This window comes from Lytechinus pictus, chromosome 12 (assembly GCF_037042905.1).
Source record: "Lytechinus pictus isolate F3 Inbred chromosome 12, Lp3.0, whole genome shotgun sequence".
Taxonomy (NCBI): Eukaryota; Metazoa; Echinodermata; class Echinoidea; order Temnopleuroida; family Toxopneustidae; genus Lytechinus; species Lytechinus pictus.
This window is the reverse complement of record NC_087256.1, coordinates 25,931,675-25,957,503: the sequence shown is the minus strand read 5'-3', so window position 1 is coordinate 25,957,503 and position 25,829 is coordinate 25,931,675. Positions and strand designations below refer to the sequence as shown.

The following is a 25,829-nucleotide window of genomic DNA, read 5'->3' as shown; positions in this document are numbered from 1 at the left end:
GAATCATTGCCTGGAACCCCTCCCAACCCGGCCGTCGCTAACCTCGATATCATTACTCAACCCTAGCCGTCTTCTCATAAAATCGGTGGCGTTCTCTCTCTCTGCTTTGCTTTGGGATCGCAAATTGCCTTCATGATGATGATTGCCGAGAAATAGCGATAAATCATGGCTCTCCTATAAAGAGCTGAACACTTTGAAGCGCCCATTGGTAGCCCATTGTGGGAGGATTATAAGAACAGCCATTAGTGATGGCGGATGAACTGGAGTAGCCCATTACCGTTCCTTATGAGTAATGAGTGATTATGTCCATGAATACGCAAGATGGGACCCCTCAATACTCGGCTAAAGTGAACTTGACATGATTGTCATGCATTTTTTTTTCTCTCACGAACGTGGCTCCATCTTCTTACTTTGTAATATATTTCTACTCCAATTAACTTGCCTATAAGATGGGGGCCACGGTGGGATTCGAACCGTGGACTTCGCAGCTTATGCACAGAGATGAGATATCATGTTGATTATCACGCTGCACAATCATTATTGATCCTATATAATCATTATCCATTTGCTATGTATATACGATTGTTTTCTGTTTTCTGTTATGGTAACTCCTGTAGGAAATCGGCAGGACATTTTTATTTATTTATTTTGCTGGTATTACGCCAAACTGGTATATAACAAATTACATAGGGATCAGATTACGTCTAAGTTCATCAGGCATATAGCGGATGACCTTATATACGACAGAAATTACTCTATGCTCTTTTTTATCAAAGTGGAGACAATGACACACAAGGGATTCGAACCCACAACCATACGATTATGAGTCCAATGTGCTAACCACTAGACCACACGACCCGTGCATATTTCGTATTGTATTCTATATTGTCCATGTGATATGAATGTAATTTTTACATTACTTTATTGTAAACGTTTGATATAATTATGTACGTCTTAACTTTATTTGTAAAATAGTACAATTTAGAAATGCTGCCAGACATATACCTTCATTTCGTTGAATTGAACATTGAACATGGTTGAAGATGGAATAAAACAACTCATATCATGGACCTCGAAACAGATGCTAGGTGACACGAAATAGAATTAGAGAGATCAGTTCGGCCCTCGGGCTTGGCGAGACTGCTCTGAAAACCAGATTGCCACACGACCGCGGGAAAACTTCGTTACTGAAAGTGACTTTTAATAAATATTGTGGGTCTCTATAAAGTCAGGACATCGTCATTCTTTCCCAACATCGGCCCGAAGAAGAAAAAAAATCATCCCAAGACCACATCGACGCGATTGTCTGCTTAATGACATGGGATAAGATTCGAGGATTGTTAACCGTACTGAGAGTCATCAAACTTTGTAATTGTCATGCCCCATTTTTCTCCCTCAGTTATTATTCGGAATGACGAAAATTAATATCCTAGAGCGAAGCATTTAGCGTGTTAAGCGCCGTGTGTCACAGCTGTTGTCGGAGCTAAATGAAAGATAGTAGAAAGGAGAGGGGAGGCTTGGGGAGGAGGGGGGGGGGGTGCAAAAGCGGAAAATCTATTACCCCAAAAATTGTGTCAATGATTTACAAACGATGGTACAATCAGATTGCTCGTGAATAGGACGAAAATGACTTGGATTCAATTGGCGAGACACAATTAGATTTTATGAATTGGCTATGATACTTTCTCGATTTCTAACCTTCCAGCAATGCAATTTGCACGGGGTTAATGAAGTTGGCGGAATGAAAGAAAGAGAATACCCGCTAAGGTCAAGGTGAATTGATAACTGAGATAATTCGTTTCTTCTCCCAATATTGGACTAGTCAAATTAAAACAGTTTCGCGCGAAGTCATTTTTCTTTTCGGGTATACAAGCTAAATGACATTTCAAGAATTGATACGAAAACGGGCGCTTAAGATTATTCGGCAGGGCTCTTTATCAATCTTTTGACCACCAAATCAGGTATAGTTCACGTTAATAGCCCATTATACATCGCCTTAAGTATACAAATAATGACGTCTTGTACAATTTGTTGAGTTAACTTAAACCAACACTGAACATCGAATAATTTTATGAGATTGGGGATTATGGCTTTAGAATTGGGTTATAACTTTAAAGCAAGAAGGGAGATGTAATTGGCTATTTAAGAAATGATTATTAAAAAGTGAATTATGATTGGTAACGATGTAATTAAGAGTAAAATCAATCATAAAGGGATTATAAGTGAACACGCACCTCCTGCTATAGGTCAAAGGGCAATGAATTACGAGAGTTGGAGTATCTGAAGCAATTTGAGATCAGGGGCGTCCCATGAGTATGCACATCATGTAAGGCGCGACTTTGTATACAAATGGAATAAATTGCACGCCAAAATAATTATTTTGTAGCAGTTTCTCAGTGAAAGTTATCTACCCAGAGGTTCAATAACACTTCGACTTATAACACAGATTTCCAGTGAAAAGCAATATTTTAGTCATACATTTATTTCAATAAAGTTATTTGATGTATAAAAGGGATATCATTAAGCGCCAAAACACTTTATTCGACTACATTTACCCGCATAGCAATAAATTCATTTGAGAAGAGCGATTATTTAGTGAGCAATAGGGTTAGCACACTAAGTTTGTAGATCAATTTAAACAGCGCGCGAAGCGCTTCCAAGGGATTTGGAATAGAAACGGGTGACTCCCCCAATATCCCCGCCCCTTACAAAGCGTGCAGCATGTTATCAATAACTCCAAACTTTTTTTAAGAGACTATAATTATCTCGTATCTTCATTGGCTAATTGAACTGATTTTTTTTTTTATCGGGAAACTTGATTACTGGAAATAACAGTGGTAGCTTTTATGGGGAAATACGTGTGAGATGGTTTAAGAGGTAAAAAAAGAGAAGATTTTCCTTACTCCGCGAAGAGCGGAAGCACGACTTACCGAAATCCTTACTGAATGAAATCGTGCCATTTTCTTGGACTGAAATTGTATGATTAATAATTTTCTTTTGCAAGAAAAGGAGTAACAAGTGAGCGCGCAAACAGCGGAAAATTGTCGTGCATGGAAAAGAAATATATAGCTTAAAAATAAAAATAAAAAAATATATAGCTTTCTGCATAATAGCACCAAAGTCGAAAGTTCCGAAGTGTCATAAAGATAATTCAAAGAGCTGTTCATAAGTTGATTACTTTTTTTATCAATATCTAGAATCTGGCAAGCCATGGGGGTATCTTGATATGTTTTGTTCCGTTAACCTATACGTTGAGAAGAACCGATAATGATTAACATTGGAGCACAAGTAATATTCTTGCCACTGTCTTGTCATATGAAACTATCAAAAGAAAAAAAAAAGTTAAGTTTTGATGAAAATGACATGAACAAATTTGGGCTTATGTCATAGAGGTACTTCATAGTCATATCACTTACGAGTGGAATATTGCGAACAACAGTGAGGTATATGGTTCATTAAGAAACTAATATTTCACACCAATTATCTTTCAATTCAATGATAACCAAAACAATGAAGAGAGTGTTTAGGGAAGGGAGAGCATTGACCCCAACCTGTTATTAGGTATGATAATGTGCATGCTTATATTGAAATAACGAATAACAGGGGTCATTTATTTTCCGCGCCCCTGCCCCATTCCAGATTGATTTATTTGAATGTGAAAATGGGAGGGGGCGAAGTCAACTCATTTCGCTTGCAGACAAAAATTCTACCTGTAGGCCTCCCATAAAAACAGCGGGATTTATAGCAGCTTTAATCTTTTTTTTTTGGCGTGGCGCACAAACCGTACAAACTATTCTGTCTGACGCCATCGTTACAATTTGTGGATTTCGTGGTATCTATTCACTCTCTCTGTCTCTCCGTATCAGTTAATTATTTTCTATTAATTATTTCTTTAAAGGATTGAATTCAGTAGTTTTTGACAGGATAATTGCTTGAATTATGATGTATGAGAGATTATCGATACTGTTGTTATACCCAATGAGCTTGAAAGATTAGTTTTGTTATTAATTGAAATATGGATGAAATAATAATCCTTCGCTTAGGACACCGGACGCCGAACTAGTGAGTCGTCTCTATTAAAGCTTTAGCGTTACCTCCGGTCATCTAATTGTTACTTGCCAGCACTTTAGGCATACGTACTTTCTCCACTCCTTGAGGAGCATTAAAGCAAGGGATTCCGAGTTAAAATTGCTAATGAATTTCCATTTATTCAAGTCCATTTCATTTACTTTCCATAAATAAATACGAAAAGCTACAACTGATTCTCATTCAGTTCAATTCAATTCAATTCAATTCAATTCTTTATTCCATTTCCATTCAAAACATATTACAAAGTAATATAAAGTAGTACAAATCAAGTACAATTTTACAGACGAGCATTCTTACTTCGTAAAACAAAAAAAAAGTATAATTGAGTTCGACCCACTCCCCCCCCCAAAAAAAAAAAGAAAAAAGAAAGAAAACCCACAAATATCCATCTTCATCGTCAACGAACTAAAGAAAATATGTTATAAAAAAGCAATTCTTTGATTATGAAAATTATGTTGGAGCAGTGTTGCAAGCAACATTTATAAATTATATTTCTCAACTGAGAACTCTTTGATTCATTCCTGGCACCGATGTGGCGTTTGAGGGCGCGAAACCTCTTTCAAGCATAGACATTTTTTAATGATGTTAGTAGCTGTGTGATGAATGGGGGACACTCAACTGGATATTTTGAGGTTAAAAGAGGAGTAAGACAAGGAGATCCCCTCTCTCCTTATTTATTTTTTATAGCTATTGAATTACTTGCTAATTTTATTCGAAATGATCCGGGTATTGAAGGAATTGAGTTTGGTGAAAGAAAAATAAAACAAGTATTGTACGCAGATGGTTGTACATTGTTTCTAAAAGACACGTACTCAGTTAATAGGGTGAAGAAAGTCTTCGGAGAGTTTGAGAAATTGAGTGGTTTAAAAATAAGCATGGATAAGACAAATTTTATGTGGTTGGGGGAAGAATGTGATAGGCCGGTTTTACCTTTGTTTGGACATAGAATGCAATATATACAAATTTTAGGGGTATATTTTTCACGAGACTCCAAAATAAAAGATGACTTAAATTATAAGGAAATTTTGAGTAAAATCAAAAGATTAATTGGATGGTGGAGGCAACGAGATCTGACAATGTTTGGCAAAATTAGATTGTTAAAAATGCATGTTTTTTTTCAAAATTAAATTATGTTTCTTCTCTTATTTCAGTTCCTCAAAATATCTTTAAAGAAATTGAAAAGATTTCTTTTAATTTCATTTGGGGTGGAAATGACAGAATAAAACGGAAAATTCTATATCAAGATTATTGTGCAGGGGGACTTAAAGTAACTAATTTTGAAGTTTTCATTAAAACTCAGAGAATTATGTGGATTAAAGGCTGCTGTATGGTGAGAAATATTTAGGTTGGAAAGTAACCTTTGACTACTTTTTAGATCATTGGGAGGCCGAAGTATATTTCTTATATAACCGGGGTTACACTGCTGATAATCTGCTGATGATTCAAATAATTTTTTTCTGTGATTAAAAAAGAATGGATACAAAGTGATTTTATAGTTATAGATAGTGAAAATTTTCAAATAGAACTGAAGATCTTTGGTTACCTACATAAATTTATTTATTTTTAGATTGTTTAAAGGTAAACAGTTATGGAAAGAGGTCATCGAAAAGCTTCATTTAAAGGAAGTTAGGATTGATGATTGGAAAACAATTTTCATCGGTCTATCTGGTAAATGTGTGAGAATACATGCAATAACTGTATAATCTTTCTGCTAAAACATATAATTTTTATTTCTAGAGAAAAGGGCGAGCTACCGTCCGTACAAAAAACAACAGATATGATTAAAGGTTACAGAAACGAAGAATATAATATAGCCAAGAAAACAGGGAATTTTTGAACAAATTGGTGCATTTCTTTGACTTTTCATTTATCGTATTCTATTTTTTTTTTTATGATACAAAGTTACAGATCGACAGACCGGAACGGATGTGCTACCTGTTGTATGATGTGTGTGCGTGAGGGTTTTTGTGTGCGTGTGTGTGTGAGTGCGTGTGTGTATATTTTTTTCTCTTGTATCAATATGATCTGCAGGTCCTTTTCTTTCTGTATCCTATTTCGCCAAAATGTTAAGCATTCATATGCAGATTTGTATATATTATGTTTGTTTACGTATGCATGGTATGTGCATGTGTGTATGTGTGTGTGGGTGGGTGTGTGTATATGTGTGTATAATTATGTAAAGTTATGTTGAAGCTTGATGTAAAATGGGATGCAATGATAATACATGTAGGTTGATTTCTGTTCTCCTGCAAATCATTTAGTCATTTAATATTAATTATTATTAAAATACATAGAGGGTAGGGGGCTCAATTAAGTAATTTTTTTTTGTTTTTTTTAAGATATAAGTATCATTTTAAGGAATTTCATTCCGTCCTTATTTGCTTCAGTTTTTGGTAAATTATATATGTATTTTTTTGGCATTTCCTTGTGGATATAAAATGAAGATTTGTATTTTTTGTTTGTATTTATCTGGAGTTTATGTAATTCATTTGAATGAAATCCTTAATAAAAACATGTTTAAAAAAAATGTTTGTGTGGTAGGGAGTGTGGGGTGCGTGGGTGAGTGAAAGATTATATATATGTAACCTTCCTCTTCAGGATCATAGAGTTTCATGAAAAAAAGTAGTTTATTTGATTTGACATAATTTTGATATTAACATGATATAAATATTGAGGTAATTTTATTCTATATTATGTACTTTTTTGGGGGGAAAAATTTATAAGAGTTTTCACATGAAAATATATATATATCTTTTCGGGTTAAAACTTAATGTTTTGAAGAAATTGTTATATTGATTTGAGATAATTTTGATATGAATTTATATGCTCTTATTTGTTTGTTTTTTATATGAGATACTTAGTATGTGAATAACTTGTTTCGCGATATTTGGAATTGTAAAATCATATTACGAGGAAGAAATACAATATCATTAAAAAAAAAAATTGCTATAAAAATCGGGAGACTTCGATGTGATAAAAAACAAAGAAAAGAGGTGTATTTAGTATATTTTTGGATGAATCGTAAGTAATAAAGGAAACATATATAAATATGATATTAAAGTTAAACGTGGTGTTTCGTTTCGGAACGAGAATGATATGAAACTGGAGCATTGAGCCTCCCATGTCTAGAATGCCATTCGTTTTTGTTATTTTTGTCATTTTATTATATAAGAAACTTGAAAAGAGGATAAAAGGTAAAGAAAAACATATTACAGGCGAGCAGTTGTCAGATAAATCCATTTTCTACGGGCGACAGTGATGTGATCAGAATGAATACGGGATTAATTAAAAAACTGTCTCAGATTTACGAGCGAACATAACTCTTACAAAAGATAACGATGCGAATAGTGAGCCGGGAGCGAAGGGCTTCGAAAGCACACAAAAGAAGTTGCAACAGATTGATTTTTATTTCTGGATATGACAAATTTTAGGTGTCCGTAATGTCCTCAATCACAAATACATTCTCGGCAATTCAAATCAATTTTCATAATGGGCGGGGTCGCTATTCATTGAGGACAAAAGCATCGCGAAGTGAGAAACAACCTTTGTGTCTTCCTAAGCAATTATGTGCTGCTTTTCAAGCACATTCTTTTCTCTTATTTCGCAAACGCTCTCTTTCAGGCCATTCGCGTTCGATAATCTTCACGCGTTTGACGGTGTTTAAGACGATTTAATGGACCCGATTATAACGCCTTGAGAAGAAAGAAAGCAATTTGCCCCTCTTTTGTGGCGGAAGCCCCCATAAGGGTATCAATTACAGATTAGCGGCGAAATAAATTTCTAGTCTCACTATTGTCTGACTTGTCCGAAGCTAGCCCGGGAACGCAAGGTGTTAAAATTCGAACATTATTTTCACACCTCCACCACCTTTATGTGGCGAAAGACAAGAAAGAGCAGTGTCAATTCTTTGCATTTTTAAAACCCCTCCTATCAAAACGTTGAAAGGACTTGATAGAAGTACTACCTTGAAATGTGCGATAGAACGCTCGTTCCCTTTCTTTCTTTATTTCCTTTTATTATCATCACACCGAATCTCGTTCTTGTATTGTGTATCACCAGTGCGAGTAATACTATTCACTTATATCTTTCATGTCTTATTAAATCTTGTTTTTATTAAAAAGGACAAACCGGTTATGTAACTTCATTATTCTTTCCCATATGTTATTTCTACTTTCGACGTCTTTAAAGAAAAAATGTCTTTCCAAGAAGCAGTAATTGTGAGTATATAAAAAAATAACTCTGAATTATCATCAATTTTTCCTACCCCCAAGGGGTATATTGTAGGAATGCCCCATGCAGTCTTTACTTCAGGCTAACCCCAAATCATAATGTATCATAACCGATTTGGACCTTTGCTATATACTTTGAAGAAAAAAAATCGAAATCCATATATCGGTTCAATTCTCATCAAATTCAATGTAAAAAAAAAAGGAAGAAAATGCACGTGATTAACTCACGGCATTGACCGACACATACACAAACCCCACATTCATCATGAATGGTAAATGCATGCACTTTAAAAGACTATGACCATCATCATCATCATCATCATGCTCATCAACGAGATCAACAAAAAGAAAAGCCCATTCACAAGCATCGTTCAATTCTATAAAATATTTATTTCTTATTATCCTTTTCTCATATCTAAAATTCATTCTGTACAAAGTGATATTAACAGGTTTGCTTTTTTTAGAGAGCAAGATCACACCTTTAGAAGAAATCATTTTCATCCAAGTCATGATACATACAATGCATTTCAATACAATTTGCTTCTAGCCTGATAAGAAATACAATGGTCATCTGGTTTCAACGTAACTATACTACTACTACAGGAAAATATATTGCAAAATAAAAACTAAGAAAATCAGTTACGGGTGTGTGGTAACATTAGACAAAGGGCTGGCGATAAGGAGTGCACTTGTTAATAGCAGATTATGCCCCCTTGAGCTGGATAAAATTAAATTATGATGGACAATTGTGGCTAATGTTCATCACTGCAACTCCTTCATTTACTAATAATACAGACCAGCCGTTTTATTACCAGTATATTTGCAAGGATATAGACTAACTATTAGCATCTGTATCTGCTATCTCAAACTCTCTGCAGTCCTTTGGATAGGATGTATAACTGTTTGTTATCCATTTTTATTTTTTTCTACAATGCACATTCTATATCCTTGCATTTCCCAATATGAAACATTATTTTGATCGCGTTTGAAAGCATCTATCGATTTTGCCACTAATATATATCATGTATAATCAATGATAAAAAGGAAAACCAAAAAGTAAAGGGGAACATAGAAAATTGATTGCCTATAATTAAAAAAAATAAAGTTAGTAAAATCAATTGACTAAATGCTGATTAATGAAATGCAAGTAGGGTATAAAAATATTTTTCTTTCAACCAATGAAATTATACACCATGTTTACAAAATATGTCAAATTACTTATATCTCCAATTAAAAAATGACTAGTGTACAAAAGTTACAATATACATGGTTACAACCTAATTCAAACAGATACGTCTAAATATAACCAGTTTGGTGAAAAACTGAACAAAGTGAGGCAATTTAGTTCCTTAATACCACAGTTCAAACCTAAAATTCATGAAATTATATTTCTTGCTGGTATAACTAAAATTAAACAATACATGACACTAACACAAAGAATTACATAACTCACGGCATGCACATATGTGTACAAGGTTATCTATAGTATCGTTCATGCATGTTGATAAAAATAAACAGAAATAATGAAAGGATATTTAATGTTTGTAAGTACTGTCATAAATAGCTTAATACAAGGAACATTAATTTTTCTATTTTTTTCAACAGAACGATTTAATAAATTACACCCTCTTATTATTCTTAATACGTACATTACTTCTCACTTAGACCTAAGTTTTTAAAAGGGGGAAATGTAAAAAAATTGCCAATTGATGCCTTCAGGAGTTTGGAATGAGGCCCAAGATTCACTGAAAAGGTGCATCTGATTGATGTGTAGACAAGACAAAACGTTCATATGAAGAACATTTTTATCATGGAGCAGAATTTATTTCAAAATCAGAGATTGCAAATAGCAATCTATTATTCTGAAAATTGAATAGGGATCATTTCCGATCGATGGCAAATTATTCAAATATATTTCCAGCAATGGACATTTAGAATAATAAAATTATGTAAAGGCAGAAACAATACATCAATGCTTAAAATCAAATCCTTTTTGGCAGAAACCATCCATTTTTTCAATGCTATAGCCCCATAAAGAAAAGTGGGTATCTCTGTCAGATGGTTAAGTTTAACAATACATCAAATTATTTGAAAAGAGCCAGACACCATTTGTTCATATATTTTGTTAACAATATATGTTGAGCAGACTAAATTTGAGCAATTTTTAATTTACGATAATAAACAAAAAACCATGTACATGTCACTTCAAGAATACCTTTTCAAACGATGGTGTCGGGCTGTCAGCCATTACTAAAATGAACTCTTAAAAAGTCCTTATTCACATAGCTCGTGAAGAAACAGTGTTGAGTCTTGAGTTACATTTTTAAAATGTTGGATCCTATATCTTATATAGCTGGACTGTAAAAGTTACAAGAGTCACAAAATTAAAAAAAAAAAAAAAAAACGCCTGGGGGAAATTTAGCTATATTCTCAACGAAATATGCTGCAGGCCTAATCAGGATTATATCTACTAGTAACTATGTGCTTTAAGCTTGCATAATTGTTGTGGGAAATCCCTTAATAGCAAGCACACATATCTCAATTAAACATAGAAGAATGAGAGTTTGAATACACAATATCATTGTTTCCTATTTACAGGTTCATAATATCCTAATCACACAAATAGAGCGATAATATATAAATCTCCTCCATATAGATCTTTCCCATATAAGAATTTCTCTATAAAGAATCCAAAGTTTTGGCGAAATAATGTTTTGTTAACAAAGAACATAAAATAGTCACTTGAGAGAAAAAAATACTTCAACACTTTTACAGAAAAGGCGGATGAATGCTTCTCTGCAAAAAGGAATATGAAGATAAACTAGAAACCAAGATGCATTCGTCTCAATATGATATATATTATATAGCCTATAATTACAAGTTAATCAACCAGAAACCGAAGAAAAAAAGTATCAACTTAAAACGATATAATACTGATATATGCAGCATCAGAAATGGGCATTTCAGTATCATTCTCATTTTGTCCAAGTTAAATGAATCTCTTAACTCACTCTACAACATTTAAAGTTACGCCTGCAAGTACAAGGACTGGGTAGGGGATTACATAATCAGTACATTTCATTTCATCTCCATATAACCTGTGGTAGATAAAGAATTTAAAATTAGAGGGGGCACAAAAAGCAAATTATAAAATAAAGGAGGTGCAGATGACAATTGTTTAGATCTAGCTATATTAATATGAATTTTCAATGGATGACTATCAAAATATAGAGGGGGCACACATTCCTTGTGCCGCCAACCACCCCCCCCCCCCCCCCGGCTGGATCTGCCACTGATAGCCTATATTCCCACAATTATAACTGTAGGAAGCTTCAAGCAAGATGTATATATAGGCAGTAGAACAGAAAGGCAGGTCACCAATCAAAATTATTATAACGTAGGAAAACGAGGATGGCAGCGGGAGACATGCATTTATCTTATTAATCTTAAATAATGAAGTTGTATCAACACCCCACTTGCTTAAGATGACTTCAGCTCCTCCTTCTCATCATCATCACCACTACTGCCACCATCTATAGATTCCTTTTATTCAGCCTTCTCTGAAATACAGTTTTGCCTTTCAAGATTCCTATGTACAAAGTGTCTGCATTTCTGGACACATTTGCTTAAAATCTGACCCCTCGCCCAAACTTGCTTTCCGAATTCTCCCTCCCACATATACGATCGATCAGATACACTTTTTCATCTCCTTCAAGTTTTATCTCCATGGCAACTACATAAAACATAAATCTACTCCTAAGAGACAAAATCTCTTCGCGGTATGGAGATAAAGGATGAATATCATATATCATGACACATCAATACAATACATTAAGAAGAATCTAAGGTTGTACTATAGGTTTTCAAGGTATCAAGAAAATTTGATTAAGCTCTTCGATCCCGTTCACAGTAACTTTAGGGACAAATCCAGTGGAACGTTCCCAAGGTACGCTTCACTTCCGTTCGCAGTTGCAGCATCCGTGAGCTGCTGGATTATGATACAGCTTTGCGAACACTTGAAGTGATAGGCAGTGGGGTACAATGCTTGCACGGAAGTCAAAACCGTACACGTCTATCTGGCCCCCTTTGATGGATACCAATTTCCCACAAGGCACTGAAGTAATCTTCAGTTGAAGATCCCTTCCTTGCAAAGTTTTCTCCGACAATCTCCAAGGAAAGCCTATCAAGAAGACCACATTGTGATATTATCTCCTGGATCGGTTCAACAGAAAGCATCCTAGATCCCCTCTTGCATTCAGAGCCACACAATTCCAGTCCCGGTTGGATTGGAGCGTTGGGCCCAGTGGATTAGTCTCCGGACTTTGAAACAGAGGGTCGTAGGTTCAAATCCAAGCCATGGCGTAGTTTCCTTCAGCACAAAATCTATCCACATTGTGCTGTACTCAATCCCAGGTGAGGTGAATGAGTACCTGGCAGGAATTCATTCCTTGAAAAGCACCGAGCGCTTGAAGGCTGCTTGAGCTACAGCCGGGGGTAATGATATCAAAGTCCTTTGGAAGCGCAAAGAGACGTTATTCATAATGTATTATGCGCTATACAAGAACGTACTATTATTGGTTCAAGGAGCAACAAGACCAAGTTCTTAATCTACAAAGCAGTTTAAGTCCATAAATATACAGGTAAAGCTGTCAAAGTTAATTCCTTGGGATAACAGAAATATGCTCAACTTAGGCGATATTAGACAAAATGATGCAAATAATGCATGTTTTTCATATTCTGGGTTCCATAACACAAAAGGTTAGCGATTAATTGTACGCTTGATTTTCACGACCGATTGTAAATTGTGGTCAATGCAATCAATCGTTAAAAATATTCTACGATGATTGCTAAGCTTTGTGTTACGGGCCCCTGGTCTGAAAAAATGATTGTTTGACTTGTGCAGTCTTTTACAGTGGGCATTCTTTGGTAGGCATCAATATGTATGTATATATTGCATCATAATCCATAACTGTTAATTTCAATAATATTTTTAAGTTGTACGAGTTCAAATGTTTATGCCTGTCATACATATCTTAACATCCTCACTCTAACATAATCATTTAACAGTGCATGGGGGGTCAGGGTAAATTAAACCCTGCTTCTTGGATAAGAAGCCCTCGATTGTTTCAAAACAGATATGTGAATAAGGACTGCAAAGAAACCTGATTAATCTCTTTCAGTACAAAAAAGGAGTGAAAGTTTAAGGTTGTCGCATGTGAGAAGATCGATCCATTTTCAAAATCAGAATACAGATTATCAACAACAGTATAATGACTTTTAGTGTCTTGCGTACACAGACATGTACATACATTGGCACTTGGAATCAGAGCTATCAGCATATCAACGCATTGATACTGATGATAAGTATGCATTTTGCCTCTATGTAAGTGCTACATTGATAACTGAACAAAAAAGCATTTCTTAAAAACATTTCCCACATGCACACATACACACAACTAAAACAGCAATACTGATTTTTAAGAGCATCCTCTCCCTTCTCTCTCTAATACTCCTTTTCTTCTTGCTAATATCGAAAGACTATTAAATTATCCCTAAATTATACCATCTGAATTTGAAGGAAGGTATCTAACTTGCTCTTTGCTACTTTCATTTATAAGCAAGACAAAATACTCATGTGCACCTGATGAATGATTGCAACTTTGTCTTTTGGAATGTCATTTTTTTTCTTTGCAATCAATCATGGTCTGCCACATCAGAAACATCTTTTCAATTAAAATATTCATGCATGTTTCTGAACCCTAAGTTTATGTTTAAATGTTTACAAATTTCACCTACAGCGGACACAATACTAACATTTTCACTTTATGATTAACAATGATTCCTATTTTTTTCAATGCCCAAACATTTTAGGTCACTGTAATGTCAGATTTGCAGAATATGCATTTTCTAGTGGTCACTGTCCAGGGGCGCTGTTTCACAAAACTTGTTTTAATAACAAATCTGCAATAACAGTTAAAAGCTACTGAAATCATCCAATTTGATTGGCTGATCGTAAACTTGGTAAAGAAATTGGGTATTTGTTATTTGAACAAGTGGTTACGAAACAGGGCCCAGAAATGTCTTCTGAACAGGAACTTCTGGAATAATTTTTATCAGCAGAACGGTCCTGTTTTGCATCTATTCATAAAAACTTGCCAGTAATCACGCAAACAACCTGGAGAATAACATCACAGTGATTCACACAAAACAAGGCACTGATTGAAGAGTAATTACACCTGGGTCCCGTAACACAAAGGTTAGCGATCAATCGTACGCTTGATTTTCACGACTGATTATACAATGAAGTCAATGCAATCAATCGTTGAAAAATATTCTACGATGATTGCTAAGCTTTGTGTTAAGGGCCACTGAATAAAAAGAGCTGGTGGTACATGTCCAATGTCTCATAGAATCATAGAATTCAGTAATTAACACATCAATTGATTTCATATCCTTTTTAAACAGAATTCCACAGAATAAAACGGATCCACTTAAAAACGCTTACATGCCTGTACGTACAGCGCATTACATTTCCACACTTGCAACAGAATTCTCTTTCACTAATCCGGCCATCCCCATTTAACGGGGACAAAAACCAGACTTACGAACTTTGGACTACTACACATATTACTTCGATTGCCAGCAGAAGACTTGACACAACATACATCGAGACATGAAGACTCTTCCCAAATATTTCATAGCAATCAATTTCCAAGGGCATAAGGAAGAAATTGACGCTCGATCTTTGGATTAACATACAGTAGTCTACTCTTCTCACATGATTGACAAAATGACGTCTTCCTGAGTTGGTGTGGGGAATCCTTGATGCAATTCAATTGATACTTTCAGAATTTGAAGGACTTTACACATGTACTTAAATTTATCATGACATTCATTCCCTAGTAGTCAACTCAATCTACTTCCTTCATATTATAATCATATCTATAAGAAATTTCCCATGGCTAAAATTGCATGTACTGTAATCTAGCCATGGAAATATATCATAACTGTCTAGATTTGTGTTGTAAAATGAACAACTGCCTACCACCTTATATGATGTTCTACCTGTATGATGTTGTGCAACTACTGACTATATCTTCCGGTTTCAGCAATTACGTGTGTGGCATTCCTTCTACATGCCAGATGCAACCGTGAAGGGAGTGTTGATTCTTAACCCGTCGCCCAGTGGAACCTGGTGGGTCCTGTACGAAAGCCTATGGAAATTACACAGTTCAGTAGTCGACGGGTTAGAGTGGGACACCGGTTTTTCCCCTCGGCTCAGTAACGGATGTCATGTAGGAAGATAGTGCTGTACTTTTTCAGTTCAAGGTTCGAGTGATCACGGCGCCGGTACTCACTTGGCACCATAGGCGCCGTATTGCATGCCCATGCCACCACCGCCGCCCATCTGGTTCATACTGCCGGCCATGCCCATCGGTGCCTGTCCCATCATCATGGGTGGCTGCTGTGGTCTCATGCCACCCATGTTGCCTTGCATGGTACCGCTTGGCATTGCCGGTTGTCCCATGGGGGAACCGATGTTCATCTGGGACATACCGCCCATCATGCCAGCCATCTGGGGGTTGGGCGATGGCTGGGCAGGCGAAATCGTGCTGCTCATGTAGTTTGGTTGCCCACCGGGTGACATTACCACACCAGCTGAAAAAAAATAGAGGTCAAAGGTTAAGAATTAATACATCAGAAGTTGTTTCAATTCTTATTTCATTTCCATTCCAACATAATACAAAAGTAATATAAAGCAGATACATAATCAACATATTCACATTTTATAAACCGGTGCAAATTGTAATTACCGGTAACGTAATTGAGTTAGAAACAAAAGGGGGAAAAAAATAAATTATTGGTTATCAAAATCTTAAAATCATGAGGGGAATTTTTATATTATCCTATCCAAGTAACATTCTTGAATAGGACATTCTTCATATATACCTAGCATTACCCTTACAGGTATGTTACAATCATAGACAATTGAATTGAGACAGAATAGGGAAGTTCTGAATAAAAACAAAACAAGTTGACAAGATATACATTTTAAGAATAGTTCGCATTTTAGCATTTGGAGAGCATAGTTGGCTCAGTCCGTAAAGCGTCTGCCTGTCGAAACCAAAGATCGTGGGTTAGAGTGCACCCCCGGTGGATGACTGAAGCCTGCGTTGTGTGTAAACGTCTCTCCCCTGTTCCATAGATGCAGGCTATGTTACAGTGGAAAACACTCCATCCCTCGGATAGGAATTTAAATGAAGGCCCCGTGTAGAGGAGAATCACCACCTTTGCACGTTAAGAACCCACTGCACTATTCGTATAAGAGTAGGGGGAAACCCCAGTGTAATAGTCCACCTGCAATCCCCAATCAGTTACATGTATATTGGGAGGAGAGTCATGCGGGTCATAGTGATTCAGTTCGCTCTTTGCCTCCCAGGCATAGGTGATGCCAAACAAATAATAATAATTTTCATCCACCGAAATACATTTTCAACTTACTTTTATGTTGTAGCTGATTCATGGAGGGTTGTGAGTGCTTCTTATACCTATCTGCTGGGCTGAGGGAGTCTAGACTTATATTCACTTTGCTACCTGACCAGATCTTAGACTTCTGTAAAAAACAACAAATAAATAAACTCACTCACAGTACGTGTAAGCCATTAAAAAAACAGTAATGACCTTACAACTGATTTAATAAGAACATACTAGTGCCAATTAGCTACAGAGACTCGGTTCTAACAGAAATAAACACAATGACAAGAACAAGGTTTGTGAGAGGTGTGAGTTTTCTGGCAGATTCGCTCTTCTTTCTTATTGCCAAAGTTTGGTGAACAAAACTACTTGTATCTTACTGCCATTATTGAGGTCACAAATTACATTGCTCTGAATTACCTACTTTTCTCTGAGCCACCGCGCTCAGCGGAACGCAGATTAGTGCCTGCACCGACGCATTGCGGGACTTGCCCCGGAGAGAGAGCTCGCTGGCCGGTGCGCACGAGAGTTTAGCTAAATATCCAGTTTTCTGAAATAATGACGTCAGAATATTGGTATAGCAAAAATATATCGAGGTCTGACGTCACACAACATCATAGTTGAAATGTATTCAGTCACATGATGCTATTTGAACCAATCACTATACAGGATTCAATCTATGTAGGATATAATCAGTATTATTGAAACCTTTTTGCTCCCTTGTGTGCAAAATAATAAGACGGATAGAAAGACAAAATGAACTGTTTGCATAAACTCTACTAGGGTAATTCACAAAAAGTATCGATTCCAGAATAAATATTTCAATATCTGACCAGTTTACAGCTTTTAATAACAAATTTGAATTGTAAGATAATGCTGCAGTCACATTTCCCCTGCAGCACCATTTATTTCATTCAAATCACCTGTAGCGGGTACAAAAATGTTAAAACTGTCGTATGGCCACCTGATGGGAAATGTGAATAAGCCATTAATATAATAATGAAACTTTCATTACTTGATATCCTTGACATGTACGTCCCACTTCATATTTTGGCATGTTATATGATAAAACATATACAGTAGATAATGACAGTGTAAAGCAGCACTGCTGCATTGATAGACAAGCCGGAAAGAGTTCCATATGCACCCTCCACCAAAAATAACAAGATTATCAAGATTTCTGGTTAGTTCACTTCAGATTTCTTTATCAATTTTTTTCTGTTACCTTATTTGGGACTCGAACTCACCACGTTGTAATTACAGTCAAGATCTCTTTCCACAATGCTAGCGAGAAGCGCTGATACCGGAAGAGTTTTTTAAAGCAATTATGAGCCAATAGTTCGACTACTCTAGGCATTCAGACCATTTACTGACTAAATAAACCAATGTCTACGGGCAATTACACACACTCGATCCTGCTAAAAAAATTGACAGAAAAAAGCCATAGTTTGGTATGTAATTCCACTCACCCATCACTTATGTTCTAGATTAGGGCTCGATATATTATTATAAACCTTCATATTTTTACTTTCAATTTCATCGGGTGCATATGGAACTTTTACAACATTAAAGCTGCCACATAATTAATCCAAATCAAAACTATTGAGATTACTAACGGAAGGTGTTGATTGACCTGACGAGGACATCGGCATCTGGGCCATCATGTTTGGTTGTCCCATCATGCCCGGCTGTCCCATCATGCCTTGGTTCATCGGCTGAGTCTACAAATTAAGGAAAAAGAGGACAAAAATTTGAATAAAGTGCATACAGAAAAGTTATGTCCTAGAAAATTGTGTTAAATAAAGGCAAAATCCTTAAATGAAGGATGCAAGGCTCTGTACCGTATTAATAGACCTGTTTACTATTTATATACATACTTTTCAAACAAAAGTTGACAACCAGAAAGCTTGTCAGACATAGCAACAAGTATGTATGCAAACTAGATTCCACGTATTGTACTTCATTTACTAACACAGGTTGATGAAATACCTACTGTTGTTGAAAGAAACATCCATAAATTTCAATTACTTGGCACAACAGGTCTATAGAGTGCCGAAGTGTGACGTCAGTTGCCATGGTGTCATGGCGGGCTAGTTCTAAACTGAATTTCCATTGTAGTAGACTTGTTAAGAGGTTGAACACTGCATTTTTGAGTACAAATGTCCCACTTGGCATAAATGTTCTTCGAGTCAAAAGAAATAGATTCATCCAAAGAGACATGCTGTATCTATGCAAATAAGCAAGTAATTTGCATAAATTTGCATATTATGTCGATATAGTGAAAACAAGTATTTAAGAATAAATTTTTAACCAGAACTGCCCTAAAATTGGAAATAAAGACTTTGGGTAAGAAAGGGAAGAAAATTGTCATAAAGTGATTGGGATATCCTTGTTTTTTATTACCTAATTTACATATATTATGCAAATTATAATTTAAAACAGTGTTTTTTCATGAATCCTAAACTGTTTCATAAATAACAGCAATTAATACACAATGTCAACATTCTACATTAAAGAGAATATATTAGCGAAAACATCGATATGCTTCATGACAGTATTAGTGTCTTAATTTGCTTAGAAAGAGGGCAAATATATCAAAATGTAAGACGTGATATTGCGCTAAAACGAGACCAAAACAACCTCTATGTCACAGTCACACTCACGAATCGGACAATAAAGCGACCAATGGTATGTCATTCGAGATAACACAATCCCAACACAATAGCTTCCATCGGCTTCTCGTATCGCTTTTGTTGGTGTGTCTGCCACACCGTAATGTATGGTATATACGGCAAAATGCATTTCGGTATCGGTAAAACACTATTTGTTTTATTTGTTTCTAATTTGTTTCTCTTGGAAAATTTACAGGAGACATTGCTTTGCAGGTTACTGCTTTAATGAAGCTCTGGCACATGAATCATGACGAATATATCCTATACCTCAATCCATATTTTAACTTTATTAAAATATATATCTTTTGGAGACCCCGAAGTGGCAAAACTGCATCCTCCCGGCATTCCCGCTACTTTACAAAACCAGACTTGTATAATCGACTTGGAAAAGACAGATGTATGAGACATCAGTTAACATGATTCCTGAAAAAAAAAAAAAAAATTTATTTAAGCCCACGGGAGCCCTCCGAATTTACCCCATCCCCTCTCCGTATTTCGACACTAAATACAAAAATATTGTGTTTTAAAGCCATCGGTATTAAAGGCAAATTGCATTTTTTGGTATAATAAAGCAACTTTTATATCTATATTCTTATATTTACATTCATCACTATTGATATTATTATAATTATTATTAATATGATTATAATTATTATTATTACTATTATCATTATCATTATTAATATTATTATTATTATTATTATTATTATTGCTCTGCCGTTTGTAATAATGCTCTAGCACAGTAAATGCTATAACCCAACAGGAGCATGCCTAGGATACCCTTTCCCCTTTTGGTTTTATGTATTCAAAAATAGTTTATTGTCTTTAGAACTCTTAAAAGATTACTTTTGTTTGTATTGATATCTTGGAATAGATTGAGAAGAAAATACTCTTCAATTGACGTGTAGATGAGCTGTGGTACATTGAGAAAAAGCCACACATAAGCTCTAAAATACTCAACCCCCTTTATTGATTCCACTCTATGTTAAATTTATATATTTTTAGAGCCCAATCGGAAGAAAGATGCATTTCTATTACACACAGTAAAGCCTCTTTAGTTTTTCCTCTTGAAAAAAAAAAAAACATAGAAGGCATTGTTTTATATCGCATAAAATAAGTTCGTGTACATGACGGTGGCCTGTCGAAGTTGCCCAACCCTTTATTTTGTTTTGACAATATATATTTAAAATATCGTCTAAATGAACCCCTCATCTGGAAAAGGGCACTTATTAAAGGTAGCATCTACATTATATAGAGGAGGCCCTGGCACTGGGAAGAGGGGGCTGAAGCACCCGCAAGATTTTCCGGGGGGGGGGGGGGGGGGTGCTGCGTGTATTATTCTCCATAGACAGCACCCCCTGGAATTCCGGCAGATGTGAAAAAACGAAGAAAAAAAAAAGTTACCAAAATAACCTTTATTTTTTTAGTGCAATCCTTTTTATTTGCTTGTTAAATATCTTGGGACCAAAACTTTACATTGAACCTTTTTTGTTTTTCAAAATTACATCATTTTAACAAGCAAATAAACAAAAAGGATTGCACTACAAAATGAAGGCTATTTTAGTAACGTTTCTTTTTTTGGTCACATCTGCCGGAATTCCAGGGGGTGCTGTCTATGGAGAATAATAATGCAGCACATCCCCCCGGAAAATCTTGCGGGTGCTTCAGCCCCCGATTCCCAGTGCCAGGGCCTCCTCTATAATATGTAGATGCTACCTTTAATAAGTGCCCTTTTCCAGATGAAGGCTTCATTGAGACGATATTTTAAATGTACATGTATATTGTCAAAACAAAATAAAGGGTTGGGCAACTTCGACAGGCCACCGTCATGTACACAAATTATTTTATGCGATATAAAACAATGCCTTCTATGTCTTTTTTTTCAAGAGGAGAACGTAAAGAGGCTTTACTGTGTGTAATAGAAATGTATCTTTCTTCCGATCGAGCTCTAAAAATATTTAAAATTAACATAGAGTGAAATCAATAAAGGGGTTTGAGTATTTCAGAGCTTACGTGTGGCTGTTCTTCAATGTACCACAGCTCTTCTACATGTCAATTGTAGAGTATTTTCTTCTCAATCTATTCCAAGATATCAATACAAACAAAAGTAATCTTTTAAGAGTTCTAAAGACAATAAACTATTTTTGAATACATAAAACCAAAAGGGGAAAGGGTATCCTAGGCAAACTCCCGTTGGGTTATAGCCTTTACTGTGCTATAGAGCATCATTACAAACTGCTGAACAATAATAATAATAATAATACTAATAACAATAATATTAATAAATTTGAAATATAGATATAAAAGTTGCTTTATTATAAAAAAAAAACACGCAATTTGCCTTGCCGGTGGCGTTAAAACACGATATTTTTTTTAATTTAGTGCCGAAATACGGAGAGGGGATGGGGTAAATTCGGAGGGCTCCCGTGGACTTAAATAAAAAAAAATTATTCAGGAATCATGTTAACTGATGTCTCATACATCTGTCTTTTCCAAGTCGATAATACAAGTCAAACTGGTTTTGTAAAGTAGCGGGAATGCCGCGGGGTAATGCAGTTTTGCCACTTCGGGGTCTCCAAAAGATATATATTTTGATAAAGTTAAAATATGGATTGAGGTATAGGATATATTCATCATGATTCATGTGCCAGAGCTTCATTAAAGCAGTAACCTGCAAAGCAATGTCTCCTGTAAATTTTCCAAGAGAAACAAATTAGAATTAAATAAAACAAATAGTGTTTTACCGATACCGAAATGCATTTTGCCCGTATATACCATAGATTACGGTGTGGCAGACACACCAACAAAAGCGATACGAGAAGCCGATGGAAGCTATTGTGTTGGGATTGTGTTATCTCGAATGACATACCATTGATCGCTTTATTGTCCGATTCGTGAGTGTGACTGTGACATAGAGGTTGTTTTGGTCTCGTTTTAGCGCAATATCAAGTCTTACATTTTTAAAAAATTTGCCCTCTTTCTAAGCAAATTAAGACACTAATACTGTCATGAAGCATATCGAAGTTTTCGCTAATATATTCTCTTTAATGTAGAATGTTGACATTGTGTATTAATTGCTGTTATCTATAAAACAGTTCAGGATTCATGAAAAAATACTTTTAAATTATAATTTGCATAATTTATGTAAATTAGGTAATAATAAACAAGGATATCCCAATCATTTTATGACAACTTTCTTCCCTTTCTTACCCTAAGCCTTTATTTCCAATTTTAGGGCAGTTCTGGTTAAATATATATTCTTAAATACTTGTTTTCGCTATATCGACATAATATGCAAATGTATGCAAATTACTTGCTTATTTGCATAGATACAGCGTGTCTCTTTGGATGAATCTATTTCTTTTGAGTCAAGGAACATTTGTGCCAAGTGGGACATTTGTACTAAAAAATGCAGCGTTCACCCCTTTTTTTGCAGTTAACAAGTCTACTATTGTCAAGAAGTGAGAGCAATGCTTAATGGTTGCCAGGCTAGGCAACTACTTTGCCTAACCTAGCAACAACTCTATTGTTTACATGTACTATCAAAACATGTAAACAAATATGGATTTCATTATGAATATACATGCAGCCTAAATTAGAACTTAGAAAGGGATCATTAAAGGAATGTAAAGAGAATGATAGAATACAGTTCAGATTTATCCCCCCACCCCTAAAAAAAACAGCAAACAAACATACAAACATCGCAGGAGGACATTTTTATATACTGAGTGAAAAAAGGAAACCTTTCATATTTGAAATCATAGATGTAGATGAATCAAATAAATATTTGTTTTCATACACAAATAGAAATCATATTTGGCCATATAATTGATATGAAATAAAGATGAAATTAGGCATTTTTATTTTAGACAAGTAGAAAGGGCACTAAAACAATACAACATAATACATTTATGTAATCACTGTTTAAAAAAGTAAGACATTCCCTCAGGACTGCAAAGATAATGTGTGAAGGTTATGATAGGTATTTTCCTTCAAAATGATCTGGGGATTGGGATAAAGGCCATAGTTTATTGGAGTTCTGGTTTATGTTTGACTTCATGAGAGACTTTTGGATAGGAGCAATAGTACCAGTCTAAGCAAACGTCATGGAACTATAAAAAACACATTCAGAAACACATAATTTTCTGGCTAAAATATCTGTATCAAATCTACACATTGCTAAGAAAACTTATGAATACCGGTAGCTATAATTATCATCGACGTGGAGGATTTTGAATGTTTAATCTTTGATAAGATTTAGACTTTGAATGTTGACAAAAAAGGTATTTGGCATGCTCTAACAAAGCTGGCAAGTTCTAAAACAATTTCCCAAAACAAACTTTTGGAATATTTCATATAAATAAAAAATGAACTATTTCATAAAATTATACACACCGACCACAATGTAGCTGCAAATAAATACAACAAAAGACTAGCATTTTCATATTTCTAAATCTTTGTAAAGTATATCACACATGAAATTGCATTATTTTCCATTCATTTTGTGTGACTGAGTGTAAGAAGCATTTTTCTGAAACTTATAAAAACAACATCACAGCACAATACTATATATAGCCATTACAAAGCATGCACACTGCCAATGCAAGAATGTTTGGGATAGAACCAAAATATACAAGTAGGATAAAGCAATGAATTGGATAGAAAGCAACACAAATTGTTTTTTATGAAACACATACCATTACTGATCCTATAGGAGGCTACATGTATGAAAAAGATGGTGAAGAAAAATTTCAAATGATATCTATTTCTTTATAATTCAGACTATTCTTTTTAATTCAAATTATTCAATATAATGCACGGTACATAAAAGTATTTATAAGGAAAAATATTCATATCTCAATATTCAATTATTCCTATTTTAGGAATAAGAGCATTTAAATCAAATTTCTGAAAAGTCTTGCCAAATGATATGAGCAGATAATTTTGGTGAAAAAAACAATCAAGTTGTCACTGGATGCCTAATAGACTATGCAATATCATGTTTAATCTAAAGCATGAGGGCAAAGAATGAATTATTGCGTTTGATATCAATTCATAACTGATTGGCACTGAATATTAATACAACATGTAAAATGATAGAAATAAAATAAAATAGCCATTATTTAAAACCACTTACATGAGTACTAATTGCAACTGGGAAAATTTTATTTATTCAAGAACAAAGTGAGAAAATAAACGATGCCTTCATTCACGTTCATAATTTTGTTTGGTCCCCCAACATTAATTTTGTTATAATCTTGGCTAATTACAAAAATATATGAGAAAATACACTGTACATTGAATGAATTTTATCTTTCACATATTGTCAAAAGAAACAAGAAATCTTGATACAATAAAGTTAAAAATCATTACAACATGAACAACTAGATACAAGTTCTACAGTTAAATGTTCAACACCTTGGACCCCCCCCCCAAAAAAAAAAAGGAATGTACCACAAATCACTATGAAAAGCAAATTAGCTTCCAATTTTCTTTAATAGTGCTTGAAAATATCGATAAAAAAAAAACAAATAAAGTTAGTCTGTAAGATGATCTAATATTAATTGATTGCAAGAGCAAATGGGTTTCATTTTGTTCAACCTAACATTGAGAAAGAAACACGTATTAGTTATCTTCACATGGCAGAGTGGTACTTGAGAAGAGATTTAGGAAATAACCTGTATGGGTGCTCTGTGAGGCCAAAATCAATTTAACTGAAAACTCAATGAAAACGACAGTCGAGCAATATCAAGTTGTCCTTTCATATTTTGACATTATACTGTAAGTTGAAACAGAAGTGAAAATAGTTCTTATTTGTCCTTTAGCATACATGTAATTGTTCCTGTAATTGCTTCGTTATGTTTGGTTGTTTTTTAAGTAGTCTGTCATGTATATGACAGATCACATATTAAAGGGGAATCCAGCCTTGGCCATAAAATGTTGTGTTGGGAAGGAGAAAAATAAATTAAACAGAATGGTGAAAGTTTGAAAGAAATCGGACAAGCAATAAGAAAGTTATAGCTGCTTTAAAATTGAGATCACTAATAGTATGTAGATTTCAAATTGGCAACTGGGTAAGTAAATTATGACAAGGGGCAAGGACAACTTTCCCATAGGCCAAGTACTTTATTATCAGGGATTTGTGGTTTTCTCCTAAGTACCCATTCCCCGGGGGCAGTAATCTAATATAACCCAGGTAGTATATTGTTCTACATGTATGTCCTCATGAAAGAGAAATATGATTTGAAATAAAACTTTTGGGAAAAATGACATTTTAGCCATAATATGTATTGGAGTACATAGAAGAGTAGTCCTTGCCTTACATCACTATGACATCCCATATGCGGCCAATTTGAAGTCTCCA

At 35.0% G+C, this 25,829-nt stretch overlaps 1 protein-coding gene across 4 annotated transcripts in view; it reads right to left on the bottom strand.

Moving 5' to 3' along the window:
- Window positions 1-13,336: 13,336 nt before the first annotated feature.
- The window catches only part of LOC129272334 (clathrin interactor 1-like), a 47,313-nt gene continuing 34,820 nt past the window's right edge, over window positions 13,337-25,829 (bottom strand). For 2 of the 4 annotated variants that reach the window (XM_064107977.1, XM_064107978.1), the window contains 4 exons: window positions 24,163-24,183; window positions 18,410-18,514; window positions 16,821-16,932; window positions 13,337-15,977 (listed from right to left, as the gene is read on the bottom strand). In XM_064107977.1, coding sequence (XP_063964047.1) covers window positions 15,673-15,977; window positions 16,821-16,932; window positions 18,410-18,514; window positions 24,163-24,183 — 543 coding nt within the window. In that variant the 3' untranslated portion in view covers window positions 13,337-15,672. The remainder of the gene's footprint in view (window positions 15,978-16,820; window positions 16,933-18,409; window positions 18,515-24,162; window positions 24,184-25,829) is intronic. The other 2 variants (XM_054909488.2, XM_054909485.2) reach the window with 1 other exon arrangement.